This window comes from Onychostruthus taczanowskii, unplaced genomic scaffold, assembly GCF_017590055.1.
Source record: "Onychostruthus taczanowskii isolate IOZ18803 unplaced genomic scaffold, ASM1759005v1 scaffold20, whole genome shotgun sequence".
NCBI classification, from domain to species: domain Eukaryota; kingdom Metazoa; phylum Chordata; class Aves; order Passeriformes; family Passeridae; genus Onychostruthus; species Onychostruthus taczanowskii.
This window is the reverse complement of record NW_024499240.1, coordinates 10,280,192-10,300,805: the sequence shown is the minus strand read 5'-3', so window position 1 is coordinate 10,300,805 and position 20,614 is coordinate 10,280,192. Positions and strand designations below refer to the sequence as shown.

Below are 20,614 nucleotides of genomic sequence, written 5' to 3'. Positions count from 1 at the left end.
CACCAAACAAATTCTAGATGGAAATGAAACTCAGCAGTGTTTGAAAAGTGGTTAAGCCAGAACAGAAAAAAAGTCAGAGTAGCAAATACTGTACAGATTTGCAAAAACACAACCCAGGACACAAATACATTAAAACCAGTGCAATGACAGGCCTATTTCAAAGGCCCAATTCACATATTAGGAATTTCTTCAGTCAGTACCTGAACTGTCTGGACCTGTGGAGACTGAATAACTGATGGCTGGGCAGCCTGAATTACTCCATGCACTTGAACCGTCTGCCCATTGGGCAGCTGAACTAAGGTCACCGTGGGTGCAGAAGATGTTGCATGAGCTGCTGGCATAGATACCTGCAAAGAAGAGACAGTGAGCATAAATTAGGTTATTGCAAAATCTCCTTAGTTCAGTGTTTGTTTTGGTGAAAGAACTATGTCTCTTCTAGACCCCAGTCAGATGACCCAAATGTTTCGGCGTAATGTAAAACCCCCTGAACTGCCTGAGCCCAATACCTGACCTACTTCACAAAATAATCTAATGCAGAATTTCTGCAGGCTCAAACATAATTTGTAAAATCACTGAGAAGAAGAAAAACACAACTGCCTCTATTTTGAGGTAACCTGATACAAACATATCATTACCTTTCACTTACTTCACTTGGATACTGCTCAGACTCGGGTGTACTCCTACAGACACTGCTGAATCAGAGACAGAAACATATGGGAGTGGAGCTATTTTTGTTCTCACTCAGAAAAATGCAAAGAATTTGCCAGATGTAAGAATTTAACATTTTTAGGGAATCATACCTTTCACCTTGTACAGATTAAGCCATATGAGTAGCTGGCAAAGTGCATGTAAATGAAGAAAACTGATCATGTGCTCAGACAGAAAAACCCCATGAGTTTGCAGTGGAAGTAAGTATTTTGCAGACAGTCACTGTGATTATTGTGTAACAGGTCAACACAAACTCTACTTTCAAGAATTACTTCTATGAGGAAAAAATTGCCCATGTTTTAAACACAACTGTTTCTCCAGCTATGCCAACACTGATGCCCTCAGCGTGGCACATTATGGCTTTGGGGACAGCAGTAGCCACACAGAGCTGTTCGTGCACACGGGGCAGTCTCACCCTGGCAGGCCACAAGAACTACCCTGGGCAGTGAAGTGCCATGTACCAAGGCTGCTCCGTGGCTGGGCCCACGCCCAGTGCACATCCAGAACCAGCAGCTGCCTGCTGACAGGGTGCCTGGGTCAGGGGCTGGGGGCTCCTGAAAGGCTGCAGGGTGCAGCACACCCTGCCCCCAGTGAGCATCCCTGCCACGCCACGGCCCTCAGGGAAGGACTGCAGGCAAGCGTCAGCTGCTCTGGCAGACCTCGTGGCTCTCTCGCCAGCTTTCTTCTCGTCACCCAATGTGGAAAACCTAACAATGCTCCAGGGTTCAAGAGCATTCAAAAAAAAATTCGATCCACATAGCTGCAGAATGCTCCAGGGTTCAAGAGCATTCAAAAAAAAAATTCAATCCACATAGCTGCAGTGCAAGAAAGGGCTGCACTGCTGTCCTACCTCATCTCAAAGGACTGCTAAGTACTGGATGCAGAAGGAAATCCTCTGCTGTCCCCGTGAACACGTGATTCTCAAAAAGCTGCCATAGCTCATCTCTGAATTTTCATAAACATCCACCACTTACAATGAAATCTTGTTTAACAACAAAATTAAAGGGAATTACATGCAGACCTCTCTCCTCCACAGCTGTCTCTCCCTAATCCACCAATTTGCATTTGCTTTCACCTTCCTTTTTCAGGAAAGCAGATGCAGCATTACATGGTGCTACTTAACTTGCATCTGAGAGAAACTGGGCTGAGATTAACATGAGAGCCCTTTCCTCTGACAAATTCTATTCCTTTACCAAGTGACCTTTCTTAATAATGCATGTCTGACTAAAGAGTCCTTGGCAATGATAGCAAAGCTGATCAACTGGAGGCCACTGTGGTTGGATTAAGCCCACAGCAGAGTGTAACTTCCGCACATGTCTCTGACTCATACCTTGTGGAACTGGGACGAGTTTCCTTCTGACTCTGAATGCTACTCTGAACTCACTAAAAACGCAGCAATTAAACTAAGCTTGCAAGAGGGGTGACCTTACAAGAGATAATGGAAGAATTAAATTGATATAATTAGTTATTTAGCTTTGGCTAGGCCTCTGAGGGCACTCCCTAATGCCAAACACTGCCACTTCACCTATTAAAAATATCATAGTAACATAACACTGATGTGAACAACACATGTTTAGACTGTTTTATCACCTCCACAAACTCTGCACAGGCTGGGCAAAAACCAAGGTGCAGATAATATAGTGAATGACAACATGGTGGTTCACGTGGATTTTAACCATACTTGTAAAGTGTTTTATTACTTGGAAAAAAGTCTCATTCAAGTGCTGGGGTAATTATGTCCGAGTAAAGTGCATTCTACCCACTACATACTTTTAAGTTCAGCTCCCTGGAGGTTAGTATGTTAGCACATAAATGTAAAACACTCTTGACTCTCTGGACTAAACCTTAAAGCACATCAAGTGAGCAGCAGTTAACTGGTTTTGCAGGAGAAATAAACTACTTCCACTCAGTTCACATTGAAGTGTTATTCACACCACCTACATCCTGTGCCTAAGTTAGACAGTGAGAAAACTGCCCAAAGAGGCAAGCTGGTGCAGGGCAGCTGGTGGCTTGTAAATTCACACTAGAGCTTCACTCAACAAAATCACCCTGTGCATTTAAACAGCTCCAATCCCTACACTATCACTTGAATGGAAATGGACAGACTACAGAAGACAGGAATTGTTTGGAAGTCTCTGGACTACCAGAAGGTGCAATGACTTTAAAAAGACACTAATCATTTATAGAAACTAAGTGACTTAACACTTGTGCCACTTAAAAGACACTCAATTCCATAAACTGTGAGATCAAAAACACCTGTTTGGTCTTTGCAGACTACAAGGAGTTTTCAAATTAAATGGTTACAGAAGAGAGCTAAACATATTCTGTAGTCATTCATACAATGGGGTTGCTTCTGCCAACCATCAGTATTCAAAAATGAAACCCAATCCCAAAATCAGAGATAGAGCTGTGATAGAGCTGTCTCTCCAAAATAATTTGGGGATAACAAATTATCTACTTGTGTCTCTCTAACTTGCCAACAATTCTGTGAAACTCTGGAGACAACAGGATAACACAAGCTGCCAAGTGCCAGATTGCTCCACTTGATTGTAATGCTCATATTAATCCCATCTGATAAAATATTTTATTTGCTGCCTTATTTATCTACATATTCAGTTTGCTTTCTTCAGAATTAAACTGACTACGACAGACAAGTTTTTAACAGAAAACACAACAGCAAGACAATCTAGTCAATATAAAAAAGACAGTAGATGACACGTATTGAAATGAATACCTTTCGCTGGTATGGTTGTGGTAAAGAATGCTAGAAATATTTTTATTCATTACTGTGTTAACATTACAATTTACACACATACAGTTTTCCAGAGCTAACGCAGCCTACCACTCTACTGCTTTAAAAATGTGAAGACAAATATTAAAAGAACTATACATCACATGTGTTTCAAAATGGTATCAACAGAATCTTCTCTCAGCCCCGTGAGCAGACATTATCCCTCTTAAAAATATTAACCATAAGTAAAACTATTACACCATATGATTTTTATACCTGGGCTAACGTTGCAATCTGTGGTTGTGCCTGTACTGTCATCTGTTGGGTTTCTGCCTCTGTACCGGCTGCATCTCCACTCTGCTGGGTCTCTGCTCCAGATTCCATGGTCATTTAGTTACCTACAATCACAATATTTGTCGTAAGTCTGGGTTGGTATGCAAGTCCATTACTCTTGGTGAATCTGGCAGTAATCACTGCAGCTGAATTCCCATTACTACATACTGTTTTAATTTGCTTATTAAATGTTGCCAAATTATTAGTATTCAGGCAAATTCTTTTCATGCCAGGTGTTTGCCTCAGGTTGATTTTTCTGCGTGTAATGTTTCTGAAAAACAAGTCCAGTCTCCTCCAACAATGAGAACAGGAAAAAATGCATTTTGCTCATCCTAAAAAAACTGAGCAATTGCACTCTGATGACCTAGTACCTCTGCAATTTGGAATAAAGACCTGTCAGTACGTCAGGAAGGGCACTCCCTCAGTGCCAAGGTGACAACATGCCCTGTTACAGCCCTCCCTCTCCCCCCAGCTGCAGTCTGCAGATATCCAGCAGCAATTGTTCCTGTGCTGGGTGCTCAGTTCTCAGCTGTCTTTGCCTGAACTAAATATGCAACATCTCCATGCAAGTTCTTTCCATCACCACGCTGCGTATGGCTCCACATCACAGCAACTTAGCCTCTTCCACCCAGTGATTTTAAAGCCAGTATACAAAATGATGGAAGCCATTTCTACTTGAACCTTACCACAAATGTTTTTATATTTAGAGGTGCACATTAGTTCGTCATGACCTAAGTTTTTTATCATATACAGCTCCTAATACACTGATATTTCTAAACACTAACTGAGCAAACCTAGATCACCAGAACATACAACTCTATAAAAAGAGGTTGCATAATTTCCAAACCCATGCACGTAGGCAGAGTGCAATGCCTGTTAAATTCTGCACTGATCTGAGAAAATCACTTTTCAGTTCTTCTTTAAATACTGATATGAAAATACTTGATATAAAAAAGATCTTCAAAATACAAAGAAATTATATAGCAATGCTACTGTATTATACAGAACTCCAGGTATTAAGAATGGGTATTACCTCCATAGCCACAACACTTATTCTGTGTACCACCCTGTGCTGCCCGAGCTATTCTGGCCTTTGGCTACCCCAGGGCAGCACACCTCTCTTCAGAGCTGGTCCAAAACAATCATTAGAGCATTTCTGCTTTGGGAAGGGGCCAGGAGGCAGAGGATGCTCAGAGCAGAAGAAAGGTGGAAAGAAGCAAAAATGCCCCTCTCCTTCCCTGGCCCCCTGAGGAAAAGACTTAGAAGCATCAAGACAGGTGGTGGTACCATGTCCATACTCCAGACATTTCATTTTAAACACAAAGTCAGGGAAACTTCCATTTAAATGCAAACTATACCTCAGTGTTACAGGAAAAAGAATACCTTTTATACTGCCTGAAATGGCAGTGTCACACTTCAACCCTGAATATGAAATGTCTTACAGCAAGCAATTGATAATCAAGAGAGTTAAAACAGCTTTTCACAGTAGTAACTGCATTCTACGTCGAAAGAAATCAATCAAGTGTATATAAGTAAAAATCTGTATATTTACTATTGAAAGTGACCGTTCAAATGAGCTTGCGTGTGTGTCAACACTGAAATGTAAAGTATCAAATATTTAGTTCTAACATCAGTAAAGAAGGAAAATAATTAAACCTGACTTTCCTTGAAAATTAACAACAAAAGAAAACACTGAATTTTTTAAAAAAGCAAATTAAACTATTCTAAGGAGTGGAATTTTGTTATGCCTCTCTCTCTAGCCAAGACTTCTGTGCTACAAACCAAGGCTTTCCCATGTTGCGCTTCATATTTCAAAAAGCACATAAGAAAACCCATGCACTATTAGTATTTGCAATATATTTTACCAAACAGCTTTTAAAGACTTAATTACAACAGTTTACATGGTTTTCTATCCCAACTTTAACACCTAAGTCACATTTTAACACTTAGTCCTCCTTGCTATATGCCCATTTTTCTTTTGAGTATTATGTATTTTGAAAACTACAAACCAAACTACCACAGGTTTCCCCTTGATTTTTACCATTTTAATATTTCTCCAAGGTAAGCAAATCAACAACTTTTTCCCAAGTCTATGCATTTATCATGGTGACTCCAGTCAAAAGACTACCTCATTGGAACCATTTCAGAAGCAGATCTTTCACATCAGCAACATCTCCCAGCCAAGTCTCTCCAAAGAAGTTTTGAACACAACTTTCCAGCTACAAATCCAAGTATACTGCAAAACTAATAATGCTTTTGTTTGCTGATAGAAATCGTGACTCCAGCATGGAATGAGTTGGGATTAGAAATGGATGAAATGTGCAAGTATCAGGTATTTAGCAATGTTCACTGAGGTAAATGTGTTGCCAAATTCCTCCTGATAAATGCAATGTTATCCTAAGAAGAATTTCCAATCCTCTCATACACTATTCAGCAAAGGTTCTCTGTCTTTACAAGCTTGGCTTCCATGCCTGCATCATCTTTTGCATATGTAATCAGCAAAAGGATTAACTGTTTGAGATACTCCCTCTTCTGTAACACCAACATTTCAGAAATCAAATTCTTAATATGAATTGCAAACACCTAAAAGGAACTTCCTCATTTCGTAATGTAAGAACCAAGCAGTGCAGGAAGCTGGCTGCAAGATTTACATATTGCCACATGCAGTTTAAGTGAGTTTCTAATGACCTGCAATTTTCTGACAAGCTCTCAGTCTCATGTTATTTACAGGTTCTAAGGACTCTGGTTCAATTTAGCTTGTACTTATACATCACAGGATTTGAATTCTAACAGATTCTCTACTACCTTTCACAGTAATTTGTGAGAAAAAAGAGGAATCAGATTTTTGAGCATCAAGGCATCATATTCCAGAGACAGTGGCCATCACATTGTTTAACATTTGGGTATGATCAAGATTGCCAAGATGTTACACACAGAACATAATCACTTACTAAGTTGCATGTATGGGTAAGGCCATGACAGCTGAAATTAAGGCTGTCAATTCCTCTTCTTGCAATTTACAGTGAAAATATGCTTGGTTTGAAACACTGACCTCCCAACATACATAAATGAATGCCAATCTGTACATCTCCTTTCTAAGCTTCAAACCCCTAGTCTAGACAAGCTTTGCTGACATGTATCCCAGCATCTGTCTGTTCTTGTGGGTGACTTGCAATTTACAGTGAAAATATGCTTGGTTTGAAACACTGACCTCCCAACATACATAAATGAATGCCAATCTGTACATCTCCTTTCTAAGCTTCAAACCCCTAGTCTAGACAAGCTTTGCTGACGTATTCCAGCATCTGTCTGTTCTTGTGGGTGCCACCTCCTCCTTTTACTCCTCCTGCCCTGTTCACAGTGGCCCACCCTGCTCCCTGGCACTGATTTCCCTGGCAGGCACCACACCAGGAATTCTCAAATGAAGACAGGGATCTGAAAAGTGTCCTAGTGGGGAACAAGTCTCCAGGCATGGACAGCTTATGGGAGCCAAGGGAGCACACTTCTCATTTTTCCTTGCTTCCAGGCTACTTTTCAGCTTGTCAGGAGAGGACACCCACATGCACATACTCTGAGAAAAGATTAGTAACTGCAATATTGAACCAAGTATTCTAAATGAAACTAACTGAAAATAATAGTTATTAACAACCAGAGCTGGAAAAACAGAAACTGTTTGCCTAAAACATCCTGGATATGAACTCTGAACAGCAGAAAGCTGAGACTACCTGGTTAGAGATAGTTTAAATCATGACTTTTGTAGTGCACAGCTTTCTTCATTAATTCAAAAGTGGCAGCAATATTACATTTACTAATGCTTTTTCCTAATAACTTATTAATGATCTCAAACTCTGGAAGCATAGAGCCAAAAAGTGAAACAATCAGGTGAAGATGAGCATTTATTTTAGCTAAATCAAGACTGGGAGAAGGAGTTCAGCAGAGGATAACTAACTGTCCCAGCGGAATTTACACCATGACCAAAGAAGACAGATTCCACTAAAAATTAACAGTTGCAGAATGCAACTGAACTATATACACTGCAGAAAAATCCAAATAAACCTGTCTCCTTAGCTGCATAAAGCTGGAAGGGGCACTTAGCTAAGGACTGCTGAAGAGAGATCCACTTCAGATTTCTTCTTGATGTCCATTTATGACAAGAAAAGCTACAGAATTAGACTGCAACAATAATAAGAAACAGGGTCATCTTGAACTAGTGTACTTGTGCAGCTGGACCCTACACATCACCTGGATTACAGTGCAGAGACTGGGAGCCTGTATTAAAAATGGGTTCTGTGGAATTTGAGTATTCTCAAGTATATTGAGTATTCTCAAGTATATACTTGAGAAAGCAAGTATTTAGGGCAATGAAAACATGTTTTATCAAGAGACTGGATGGATTTTTATAATTTATCCCAGAAAGGAGAAAAATGTTTCAAAATAATTTAGAAAATATATTTAAACTATTAACAGGGTAAGTAAACGCTAAACATGCACTGTCTGATTATAAAATCAGCAAAGCTTAAAGATGTCAAATTTTAAAGTATAAAAATTAAAAATTAAAAAAATCTATTAAAAATTATGAAAATTGATACTTCATGTACTGCATAAAGGGAGCAATGATGCTACTGATAAGAAATTTATTAGGACTTAAACATGGGTTAGACAGTCACTTGGGTAAAAGGAATATCCAAGAATATGTTGAATTAGTACAGCTTTTTCATGCCAAAAAAAGTGCTGAACCAAAAGGAAGATAAAAACTTAATGAGTCGGGATGGAAATTGATTTCTAATCTTTAGAAATTCAAATAAATGCTTTTATGAGTGGGGAAGATTATATCCCATGTAACTTTTGCAGGTTCCAGTAGTCTTTTGAGGTACCTACTGATCTTCACTATCTCGAAGACAGGACACTGAACAAGGTGCTACAGGTAATGCTAACTCCTGTAATCCCTGTTAGTTAAAGTGACCATCAATGCAGTGCATCCAGAGCATGAGCTGTTAGTTACCTCCCCTCCCACCTGCCTAGAGTCAGGATAAAATATAACTGTCTTCCAACAGCTCTCATCTCCTTCACTCTTTAGTATCCTCCCCTTGGGACGTCTGCTTGGGATGACCACTGCTCCTGTGGTCTGCCTGCTCTATTTGGCTTCCCTGCATCTTGCTGTATCTCCTGTCTGATTTGCCCCCATGAATTTTAGCATATCTCCTAAAGATCAGGCTCTGCTCCTTGGCTTCCCCTTGCTCACACAAGCTGTGGACCTTTCCTGTTCCGCAGACAGGCTGCTTTTCATCTCCCAAGGCAGAGTGGAGAAAAGGTGGAGATGCTTTCCCAAACACCACCAAATCCAAGGATCAAACCACACTGTGGCTGTTAGAGCAGATAAAACCTCCCATCCAGTTTCATAAGCAAAGTCCTTAACACCCCAAACCTTTCTGTGTTTTTCAGCCGGACAGCTGGCACAGTAAAACATGGCAACTTTCTTCTCTCTCTTTATTAGCACTGTGGTGGCAATTCATTGTCAGAAGTTCAAGCTCACACTGCCCGTTACTGCCCAGCTGACATTACTGCACCTCCAGCAAACACAGTTCACTTTATGCCTTGGAGGCACTGCCACACCTGCTGCCCAGCAAGCACAGCTTCACCAAGGGACACGCTGTGAGGAGTCCTCCTCTGACTTCTACATTTAGTTTATTGAAGTATACAAACAGATTTTGATGAAAAACAAGTCTCCAGAAACAGTGCAGAGCAGGGAGCCAACAGACTCATGCCCATTCTGAGCCTGACCTGTACCACACCCGACACCCAACTGCTCAGCCAACACCTTCAGAGGTCACTCTACTGCCACATGAGGCTCCTGATCCAGGGCAACATCCAGTCACCCAGCTGCTCATGGCAGTGAAGGACCAGAGCAGCTGAAGGAAGGGAAATTGAGGCAAAGCCTGCTTCTCAAGCCCTGTATTCACAGCAGGTGTGCCAGTACAATTGCTCAGGAAAGCAAGCACAGCTCCAGCACCCAAAGTTCAGGGATTTGACTCATTCCGGATTTAATGCATGTGGCTTTATAAAGCCACAGATCCACCAGGAAAGCACTGAGAAGATCATCAAACACCACTCTGTTTTCAGCTGTACACAACTGTTTTCATGGTTCCAGCATAAGCACTGAGAACACTGACCTGCAATCTGTAAACATTCCCACTGTCACCTTGCAGAGTGGCAGCCTTTTTAGCCACAGCTCAACAGCCACTTTATGAACTCCATTCAGCGGCTGCCAGACTGAAAATGTTCAGAGAAAAATAATTTTATTTACAGCTAACACATGGGACTTCAAATAACCAGTAATAAATGCTTAACAGGACAAGATGGGTCCATAATTATGTCTCTTTGTCACTAATAACTATAGTGGGTTGGCACAAGAATTGCAATTTATCCCACAGCTTCTCTGTCATCCCAAGCTGGCACTGCCACTGCTCCTGGGTATTTGCTCCCTGTGTCCTCTCCCTTGGGTGACCAGTCTGTGTGTCACACTGTGAACACAATCTATGTTTCCTGCTTCATCTGAAATCCACCTTTTACTACTCCACAGAATGGGTTCTCCACAAAGCCATTTGATGATCACACCAACTTCTGGGTCAGGGAAGCCCAGAGGCCGGGAAAACCAAGTGGAAGTGCAAATAAAAGAATGGCTGCAACAAGCAACGCCATTAAAAATGCAAAAAATGAAGAAGAGTGTTCAGATTGTGTTCTGCAAATAATCTGCAATAAAGCAACCTGCCAGGCAAACTGAAGAATAAGAAGCTGGAAAAATTCTCCTTGTCACTGAAGTTCAAGTATTTAATCTTGAACATACAAGAAAAATTTAATCTCACTGTAAAAGTATCTTGCACAAAGCAGAATCATTCCATCAGCAGAATGTAATATCTGTAGTCCCACCCTCTGTTTCCATCAATGTGACACTCAGAGCAGTGTCTAAAAACTCTCTGCTGACTGAATACAGCCTGTAACAGCCACTGCAAGAGATGTGAACAAGGTAGTATTTTCATACAGGAAACAGAAGAAATGCAACCAGGACCCTTAATTAAAATTAACCAACTTTTCTGGCTCATGACTTTTGCAACAAAACTTTTGTTATGCTTCTAAAGTCAGTGAAAATTTCTCACACCAGATTTAAATATATGAGTGATGAAAGTACTGGAAATTATTTGTGTTGCATACTCAACCTCTGTTTTACTACAGAAAATGCCGTGGCAGATTTTAAAACAAGGACAGAAGACCAAAACTGTAATCTCAGAGCTACAGAGGTGAGCAACCAAACCAGCAAACTCTTCTAGATTTTGTTCTCTGTTGGCATAGCTCAAGCAAGCTGACATTTACCAGGCAGATGGTGAATCAGTAGGCACAGGTAAGGTGTATGAGTGAAAGTTGCTTGAACACTCTTCACTGCTATATCTTCCTGATTTGACTCCATACTCCTGGCATTGTACTAGTATTTAGTATTTCTGCCTTCAAGCTTTTTAAAAGGAAAAAAGGCTCTGACAGCTATTAACTGCAATTAGTTTCTTGTATCACAAATTACACTAATACAGAAGCATCCAGCCAGTATTTGGTACACACAATTTAATTCAGGTTTAACCTATACTGCCTTTTTTCAATATCAATAATAAATAAATAAATAAACCAGCCACCCCTTTTTACTAACCTTACCTAACAGCTGGGATAGGTCTTATGTGAATACATGAGCAGAGCCCAGTAGAAGCAGCCAAGGGGAGACACCAGAGCAAACGTTTCCTAAGGCATTAACAGTGAAAAGCAAACAAATGACTCTCCACTGTCTTATTCCCTCCCCTTTCTGAAATCCCCCCAAAATACTGCCAGACTTCACTTAGACAAAACAAAATGTCAAAACAAATCCCAGGAAGGTTACAAAGTCATTAGGTAACTATAATTATTATTGAAAACATAATCCATAAATATGTTCTATTTATAAATGCTCTGTGCTCCTATTGAAGGCACTCAGGGTATTAAAAGACTAATTCACATGCTTTAAGTCTGTGGTCCTCAACATGCAGAACAGAACTGTGGTAACTTTTTTTAAACACCTTTATTAGTGCAGTAAAAACAACCAAAACCCACCAGAAGAGATCTGCAAACTGAATTTTAAAGAAGCAAGACATTTTCAAGAATGTTCTGGCCAACATATCCAATCTATTCACAGAGACATCTAAGAACTCTGCCCATTTTGTCATTCTTAACACATTCATTGCCAATATCATATTTATGCATTTCAGTTACTTACTAACTGACTGTATTTTACTACAGCTTACCATCTGTTCCACATTATTTTTAGGGCATAAAACTCACCTAACTGTCAATCTAAGTAGACTTCTTGCAATTCTTACCAACTGTAAAAGCTTTTTTTTCTCAAAAATGAACCCATATAAAATTGCCAAAATGCACGCCTCTTTTCTCTCTGGGACTGCTGAAAGTACTGTGGTTCACCTCCTCATCACTTGTAGCTGCTGGTTACTTAATGGAATCCATCACAACATTGTATCTGAACACTATCATTTGCAGGCAGGCATCTTGACTGCAATATAAAATATAGGCACTAAATTATTTTATCACGCTGTTGGGGAACTAATGTTTCTGCTGAATGTAGCACAACTCCAGGAACAGCTCCAGGCTCTGCAATTGGTACAGGCCAGCAAGTCAATAATCAGCACAGCCACTTGTGATGAGCTTTAATTTCTGGCCCTAATCAAATTCTCATTTTACCTTAGACTGAAACAAAGGTGGGTAGAGAAGTGTGGGTAGAGAAGTGTGGGTAGAGAAGTGAGGGATCTATGATTCCACGGGATTTGAAGCTGACCTCAGCCCAGATTGGGGCAGCTACCTGAAGACAGCCACTTCTCATATTTGCTCGTCTCACTGCAGGGTTGAACTGCGACAGCATATCAGGCTGATGGCAATGTTAAAAGGTGACATGATTACATGTGTACTATGACAAGTGAGGGAGTTCTGCTCAGCCCAGGGTGAAAGCTTGCTGGATGGAAACAGCACCCTTCTAAGAGCCTGTTAATGCAGCCTGACCCCAGGCAATGGAGCACAGAGGTGGGTACAATAAACTAACACCTTTACTGCTAAGCAGGCCTGCGTCTGAGCTGGAACACCCTGCTCTCAGCACGGGCTGCTAGCCCGGGCTCAGCGCCACAGCGGAGCAGCTCTACGAGCCCTCGTAAGGAGGCAGGTTGTACCTGGAGTGAGCAACTCAGAAACACCTCTCTCCTACCACCCAGATATCTAGATATGCCAAATAAATAATTTACCCTGCTGTACTGGTCAACCAGCAGAACATTTTGAGCCACTTCCTTTCACATCACATGAAGGTGTTCCAGTAGCAGAGCTAAGGCAGCCCAGAGGGAAGAAAGGAGAGCTAATTCTGCAAGCGGCCAGAGACCGTCCCCTTTCCCACTGACAGGGAGAAAAGAGGATTGTCACTACAATAATTAAAGGAGTATTCAGAGCAGAAAATGCTGCCAAGTTAGCAAGGCTAAGATCCATTCAAAAGAAGGTGCATGTGTTCCTTTTTTCCACTGGGTAGAGCTGTCAGAACTTGAGATTTCCACCTGACCTGCCAGAGTCATTCAGATGAATATTACATTTGTTCTCCTCCATATGCATTTCTATGTTTTATGGTCTTTTGCTGCCTCACCATTCATGCTGGCACAATAAGAACCACCTAAATGCTGCATGACATATTTTGGGAACCTTTTGACATGTTGTAAGGATCTTTGTCCACTTGCCAAGCAACCTTTAAACATTCCAGGTGTGAGGCATCAGCTGGAAGAACTGTTGCAATTCCAAGCCTGGGGCAGCCTGAAACTATGTAGGGAGAGCCTCTAAACATTTTTATTAAATAAAGGGTTATCTCAGAGGTGAGGGAACTACTGAAGCTTGTTCTCAACAAACAACTACAGGAGCTGACTGCTCAGCAGAGTCACTCTCCCAAAGTGAAGAAGGTCTAAGATGTTTTTAGGACAGGGGTATTTAATAAATGACTGCCTCCTGCACAGGCTGCACTCTGCAGATGTGCTAGGGAAATCCACAGGCTCAGTCACTGCGTCTGTGACAACTGCTTATGTGAGCAAATCTAAAGCTACTTTGAATCCCAACAGATGACCCAGCTCTCTTGTGGCGCTTTGAGCAGATCAGAAACAACTTATAGAAAGATACAAATAAAAACCAGAGCATTACACCAGGCCTACACCCATGGTTAACCTGACTGCTCCAAGCCCAAGGGCCAAAAATACAACATGTAGTCACCTCAGACCTGAAACAGAAAAAGGAATCACATCCATAGAGGTGTTTCCTTAATTCTACTAATTTCAATTACATACCAGGTATGATTTAATGGAATAATGTGATAAAGCCAGAGAACCACATAAACATGTTTATTGTTACCTGAAATCTTTCTATTCCAAAGAAACATTTTCAGAATCTCTGCTAATTTTACAGTGTGAAAATATTAATAGACACATGTAATTTATCAGAATAGAGTACTGTAAGACTGGACCAAAGGTTCTTAAGAGATTACACTGATTAAATATGACACTCTGAAGTAATACGAATGTAAATTTATATTCTGAAATTCAAATCTTCTGGGAAGTCCAAGATATTCAGGGGATTTTCCCATGAATAAAGTAAATGTTTCCTTTTCCACTTTATAATGAAGGAGAGCAATTGTCAGTATTTAAAGGGTTTTTTATGGTCTCAAATGTTAAATTAGAGACCTGAATTTTATCATCCATTTGCAATAATATAATAATGATAATAACAATAAGCCTGAGGTTTAAACAGCATAGGTCATCTCGGCCAAATACTGTACACTGAAAAGAGACAGATACTGGAATCCCAAAGCGACACATATCATACTCCCTTTCACATCATTCTTCTGTTGCAGAGAACTATCAAATCAGCTGGGGAACTCAGGGCAAGCATGGAGTTTCAGGTATTTATAAGCTGCACATTTAAACTTGACATGAGAATTTTAGGTGGAATTTGTGTCTGCTGGTGAGAAGGGACAGTTCCATGGCTAATGTTTCTAACCCAGTTCTGAATGTCAGTGGCTAAAGCATCAATTCATAAAAAATATCACTTGAGATATTTATGCTGCAAGCGTGACAGAGATGAACTATTTAAACAAAGAGTACTCATTCTAATTGATGCTTGGAACATATGTGGTATTTCTAGAGTTCAACCCATAGTATAAAAGCATGAAGTTTTATAACTTAGTAAATATTGGAAAGTCTTGTTTAAAAAAATTTGAACACATCTAATGAGTTCAGAAAGAAAACACAACAAAATAGATGTTTCAGACCAATGCTTTAACTGTTTTATTAATAAATATCTTTAGAGTTGGTCACCTGAAAGTAAGACAGTTATTCATACAAAGCTGATAATTACCAAATATCAAGTCAAGTCTCTGAAAAAAAACCAAAAAACCTAGTATCTTTAAAAGCAACATAGTTTGTTTATTATTATTATTATTAAATAGCTTTGTTTCACTTTTAACAGGCAGTACAGAATATTTTTTGCTTTAATGTCCTCCAGGAAGTGAAAACCTTTGAATTCTTTCTGAGGCTGGAGTGCTAGAGTAGAGTATGCCTGAGTATGCACAAGAAAAACAGCACTTCCTTACAAACTTTGCCCTTGCCAAATTTCTGAATGCATCCTATTCACAAAATTAATTGCAACATTAAAACCAAAAGATCTACATCTTAAACCGCAGCTTAGACTTGGAAATACTTTTAAATCCTAAAATTGCTCTGGCTTTACTAGTTTTATTGAAAACATCGTTGCTTGGTCAATTAGCACTTGTCTTGAAGCATCATCAGACTATGTTGCTTAATGCACCAAAACTAAATCTATGACCCAGCCTCTCCCTAAAAACCAGCTGAAATGCAACGGGGATCAAACTCTGTAGTAAAATAACTCTGACTAACGTTATCACCCTAGTGGATTCTAGTTTATTTTTCATCTATCTTTAAAATTTGCCTGGGCAGTGCATGAGAGCCTTTTAAAGGAGAAAGATCACTCACATGCCTGCCAGACAGATCTACTCTGCAAAAGCATCATCTCCAAAGAAAGAATAATGTTTCTCAAATACTATACTGAGTTTGAGACCTCCATTACCTGTGAGCAACATGACTGTCCCCATAGACCAGGGGTGTGATTTGCTGGTAAGGCTGAAGGTCTGCAATGACCCAGAGTAAGCAACTGGAGCCACTGATGAACCAGAAAGGGCAAGAGAAAGAAACAGAATCCATCACACCAGTGTGTTGCACACAAAAGAAAATCTCCATTTTGCTTTCTGCAACTACAGTTTTGCTAGCATTTCTGCTGGCATCATTGCCAGCTCAGGCTCTGGTTTCCTCTAAATTCCTTCTTATTTACACCTGTCTGTAAAGCTGTCTAGTAAACGGCACCAGGCAATCAATTTGCACTACAGACAAGGAAACACAATTCCTCGCCTGGACCAGTTCTCTGATCCAGTTCAGTCGTACTGTGAAGAGAAGCAGGAACAGGGAAGGTGGAGCCAAGTCTACCCTGCTGCAGCCAGCCCTGTCAATGAAAGCAAGGTAAATCAAACCATGGGTATAGGTGTCATGAGATTGTGGGAAGCCAACAAAGATGCTGAAAAAAAACCACCTCTATTCTGTAACTTGATTACTGTTGTGATGACTCTGTTAGGAGTGGGAGGCTGGAAACAGGATGAGTATTTTTTATATAATCAACATTAACTTTCTCAGGATTGGGCAAAGATGTATTTTTCAAACAGCCATGCTGCTGACAAAGCAGCTATTTGCAGCAGGTAACATACTTCTTCCTCTCCCCAGTTCAGGGTAATGTGCACTGGTTACACATCCACATTAACTTTACACTACAACTTCCAGGCCAGTGGTTTCAGCCACCATTAATTATTTTACAGTCTGGAAGGCAGGCCAAGGCAGTTATCAGTTTGTAGCAGCAGTGACACTACAGCGAGCTCACTGCCAGGCCCACTGACAGGACGTGCACCAAGAGTTGGACCTGGATCCCTTCTGGAGCTTTGTATTTCAACTTAGGCTTCCTTAAAGAGACGTTACACACCATTCTCCCCTGCTGACTGGGCTTCTCATAATGAAAAGTACCTAAGAGGTACACTGATCTAACCTCTTGAGAAGACTGAAATCTGCCTCTGATAAGGAGCAGTTAATTCAATCACACAGGTATCACCAAGCTTTTAAAACAAGGGAACTTTCCTTACTTGGTTCTTTTTGTCGCTGTTGTTTATTTTTCGACTTACTGTGTTCTTAGCCTTCCTAGCTGCAAATACAAACTCATGTGGCTCTGATCACTATGGACAGAGTCCAACTCTTCCTTCTTTTGCTCCAAGTCATGGATATTGCTGCCATTCCCCAAGATGGGTCTGCTGACACAGCTCTCTTATGCTCAAATGAGAAATTGCGTACCCTTCCTTCCTTCCTTCCCCTACTGTCACTGCAAATCTGCATTGGCGTTTGTGCCACCAGCACAAACAAATCTCAATCACCAACCAATTCAGCTCTCCCATGCAGGAGAAAATTATCTACTAAAAAAGTTCTCTCCTGGGTTAGTGATTTGAACTGGGTTATTAGGTTTTGTATACAATCAACACTACAGACAATGTAAAGGGATGGTCCAACACCACAGAGCCAGGAGCAGGAGGGAGACAGCAAGACTGTCTCCTGAGAGCCACATGCAGCTGTATCAGCTCAGCCAAAACCACAGCAACAGATTACTTTTGTTGGTTATACTGTGGCATTAGTACACAGTACCCTTTCTCACACCTTCCCTTCCTTTTTATCTCTCAGAATTTTCCTATCAGCACAAAAGGAAAATTTGGATGAGTTTCACAGAGGGCAGGGGTTCTACACCTACAGTAATGCCCTAGGCTTTTTTTTTTTTCCTCAAGAGAAAGAAAGCTCTCTACAATCCAGAAAGGTGTAAATTTACAAATCCTGCTCATATTGTAGGCTAATTGGAGCAGTGGGCAGGCACCAGTGCATTCTGAGGCCAGGCCAGCTACACACAGCCAGATGCTGTGTCATCAGAAAAAAAAGGCAAGAAAATAATGCTTCCCATCCATTATTTAATGGGGTATAAAAGATGATGAGAGAGATTTTACAGATGAGAAGAGATTTTGACATTCAAGCCCAATGAAAGGTGCAAGGGGAAGTGAAATCCAATTGATACTGGAACAGCATAGAGAATGAGAGATTTAAGGCAGCACCTATAAGAAAAGTGCACGTAATATTGGACCCAAAATGTCACAGGAGGTTGCAGAGTTTCTGAAGAGATGACTAAAATATTGCAGCAAAGAGCTGCAGTGAATAGCAACAGGTGAACTTAAAATGTGAATTGAAAAAAGGAAGCAGAGGAAGTGCACAGAAACTTGCTAAAACACACACACAAAAGGTGTTTGAGACAAGTAAATAAGCAGCACAACAAATCAGTTTAATACATTATAGTGAAGTTTGGGAACAGCTGTTACTCATGTTCATTGGCTCGTGGTTAGCACATGTAAGAACTTAGACTTAGCTGAATGATCCAGCTCTGTGGCAAGAAGAACCCCAGCAGGATCTGTGTCATCCAGCTTAGTTATAAACACAGCAATAATTTAAAAATTTTTACATAGGCTGCACTGTCTCATTTAGCAGCAGAGCTGATTGAGCTGCCCTTATCTCCCTGCTCATTCCAGCCCCATCCCTTCCCCTGACTATGCTGGTACAGCTCCTGTGCAGCCATGCAGCAATCAGGGCAGGGAATGATCCAGGTGAAAATGAACCAGGCTCCACACCTCTCAAACAGCTGAACCATTTCCCCATGCAGCAGCCCCAGCATTTGTGCAAGTGCAATGGAAAAGACATGGAAGATGCTCTGGCCAGTATTACTGCCAAAAAATGCTATGAGGAACTGTGGTTTCAGTTTATCAGCCAGGAGATAAGCTTCAAGAATTCCCAGATTTCTTAGGCTACCTGCTCTTTTGTGAGTTTAGAAATCCATCTGAAGAAGTTTCTGCCTAAAGAAGACAACCGAGCTTTAGTTCTGCCATGTGCAGGGAAAAGGAGTTTTCCTGATAACCTCAATGACTAAACAGACTGTCACTGAACACTTAGAAGATCAGAGATTTTTACAAATCACTTTAACTCTCCCCTCCAAAAAGCGTGAAAGCATCAAGGACAGAGATTTTTATTTCAGTTTCCTGAACCAAGGTAGGTTCCAAACAGTTCACTGTAAGGCTTCCTGCAACTGTGTCTCCAGTAGCCAGTGTAGTCTATCAGAGAACAACTGAAAAGTAACAAAATCCAGAACAGCAATTGGCAGGATTCTCTTCAGAACTATTTTTCCATTTTTCACCTAATGGTCTTTTTTTTTTTTTTTACAAAATATCAACTCTTACAATATTCTTAGAACAAAAATAGGAATGCTTATTATCTTAGGATAATATCCTGTACCTCCCTGCACTCTACTCAAAAAACACTGCAAGTAACTAATAAGTAGCAGTGCTGCTTTATAAACTTGGGTGTATGTACATGTCAGGTAAACATATATATGCATCCAAACAGGAACAGGCTTCCTCCAAATTCTTTATCCTCTCACCTTAAAGTGCCTCTTCCAACACTGAATTTTCTATTCTTTCCACTTGACACATAATACTATAAATCCAGCATTGCCAGACAAAAACAGCAGCAGAGAATTCTTGGCTGTTTTTGAGTGCTCTTTTTACCTGAAAGGCCAACTAGAGCCTGGCACATTTTCACCTCCTGTGCAGCTGACAAGGCTGTTTCAGAAATATGGAAAGCTGGAACGTGTTGTAATCGTTCTCACTCACCTTTTTTAACTGCAGTACATTCAAGTGATCTAAAAGCTTTGAAGAACAAAATAGGTATCAATGCCTTCATGTTGGGAGATGTACATAGATCATTAATGGCAGGGTGCTCAGGTTTTCATAATCACTATGAAATATGATCTCAGACTGCAGATGAGGCAACACAATTTTTGATTCAGTAAAAAAAAAAAATAAATCACTGCCTTGTCATGAACTTCAGCTGTATGCAGGTAGGTACCAGAGAACTCAAAGGAAATTGGGTAGGGTTGTTTCTGTGCTGAGGATTGCTGTCATGTCCCACAAAACTAACTTTAGTTAGATTAGTGACAGAGAGCTAACACGGCCTTCTCACTGCACAAAAGCCTTGAGAGGTGTGGCATGAGTAACTGATCTCCACTTGCTTCCAGAGATCCAAAAATAGAGGTGAAGTGTGAATATCCCATTTGTTTCAAAACGGTGCCAACAGAAATTCCCAGTTGGGGCCTTGTCTCCTATCAAAATATGCACCTACAGAGCTGTAGCTGCACTTAGGCAAGAGGAGCTGCTTCTCACTGCAGCAGAACAGCTGCTCTGCAGAGTAACATCTACAGAAGATTTTGTACAGCAAGAGCTGTGCTGGTGCAGGTTTCCAAGAAACAGCCAGACTGATGACTTGACAGTCTAAATGAGATGTTTCTAAATTTTCTGTATCAGCAAACCCCTCTCCCCTTTTAGACCTTTGGGCTGTTTTATGTGTTGGGTTTTTTTTGTTTGTTTGACTAGTTCTTTACTTTTTTTACCCAGAGAAGCAGACACACATATCACCAAATCTATGAGAAAAAAAAAAAAAATTAGATGCAGACTGTTCAGTGCAGATCCAAACACCATATTGAGAGCGCCAATCTGCATAGTGGTGTTCTCTCAATTAAAGCACTAAAGATGATTACACTGTTCTTTAC

General features: G+C 40.6%; 1 protein-coding gene across 2 annotated transcripts in view; it reads right to left on the bottom strand.

Moving 5' to 3' along the window:
* Window positions 1–20,614, bottom strand: part of CREB1 (cAMP responsive element binding protein 1) — a 35,286-nt gene that overhangs the window by 12,744 nt on the left and 1,928 nt on the right. The window contains exons 2-3 of one of the 2 annotated variants that reach the window (XM_041403213.1): window positions 3,716–3,837; window positions 201–347 (exon numbers count right to left, since the gene is read on the bottom strand). In XM_041403213.1, the coding sequence (XP_041259147.1) occupies window positions 201–347; window positions 3,716–3,829 (261 nt within the window). In that variant the 5' untranslated portion in view covers window positions 3,830–3,837. The remainder of the gene's footprint in view (window positions 1–200; window positions 348–3,715; window positions 3,838–20,614) is intronic. The other variant, XM_041403215.1, reaches the window with a different exon arrangement.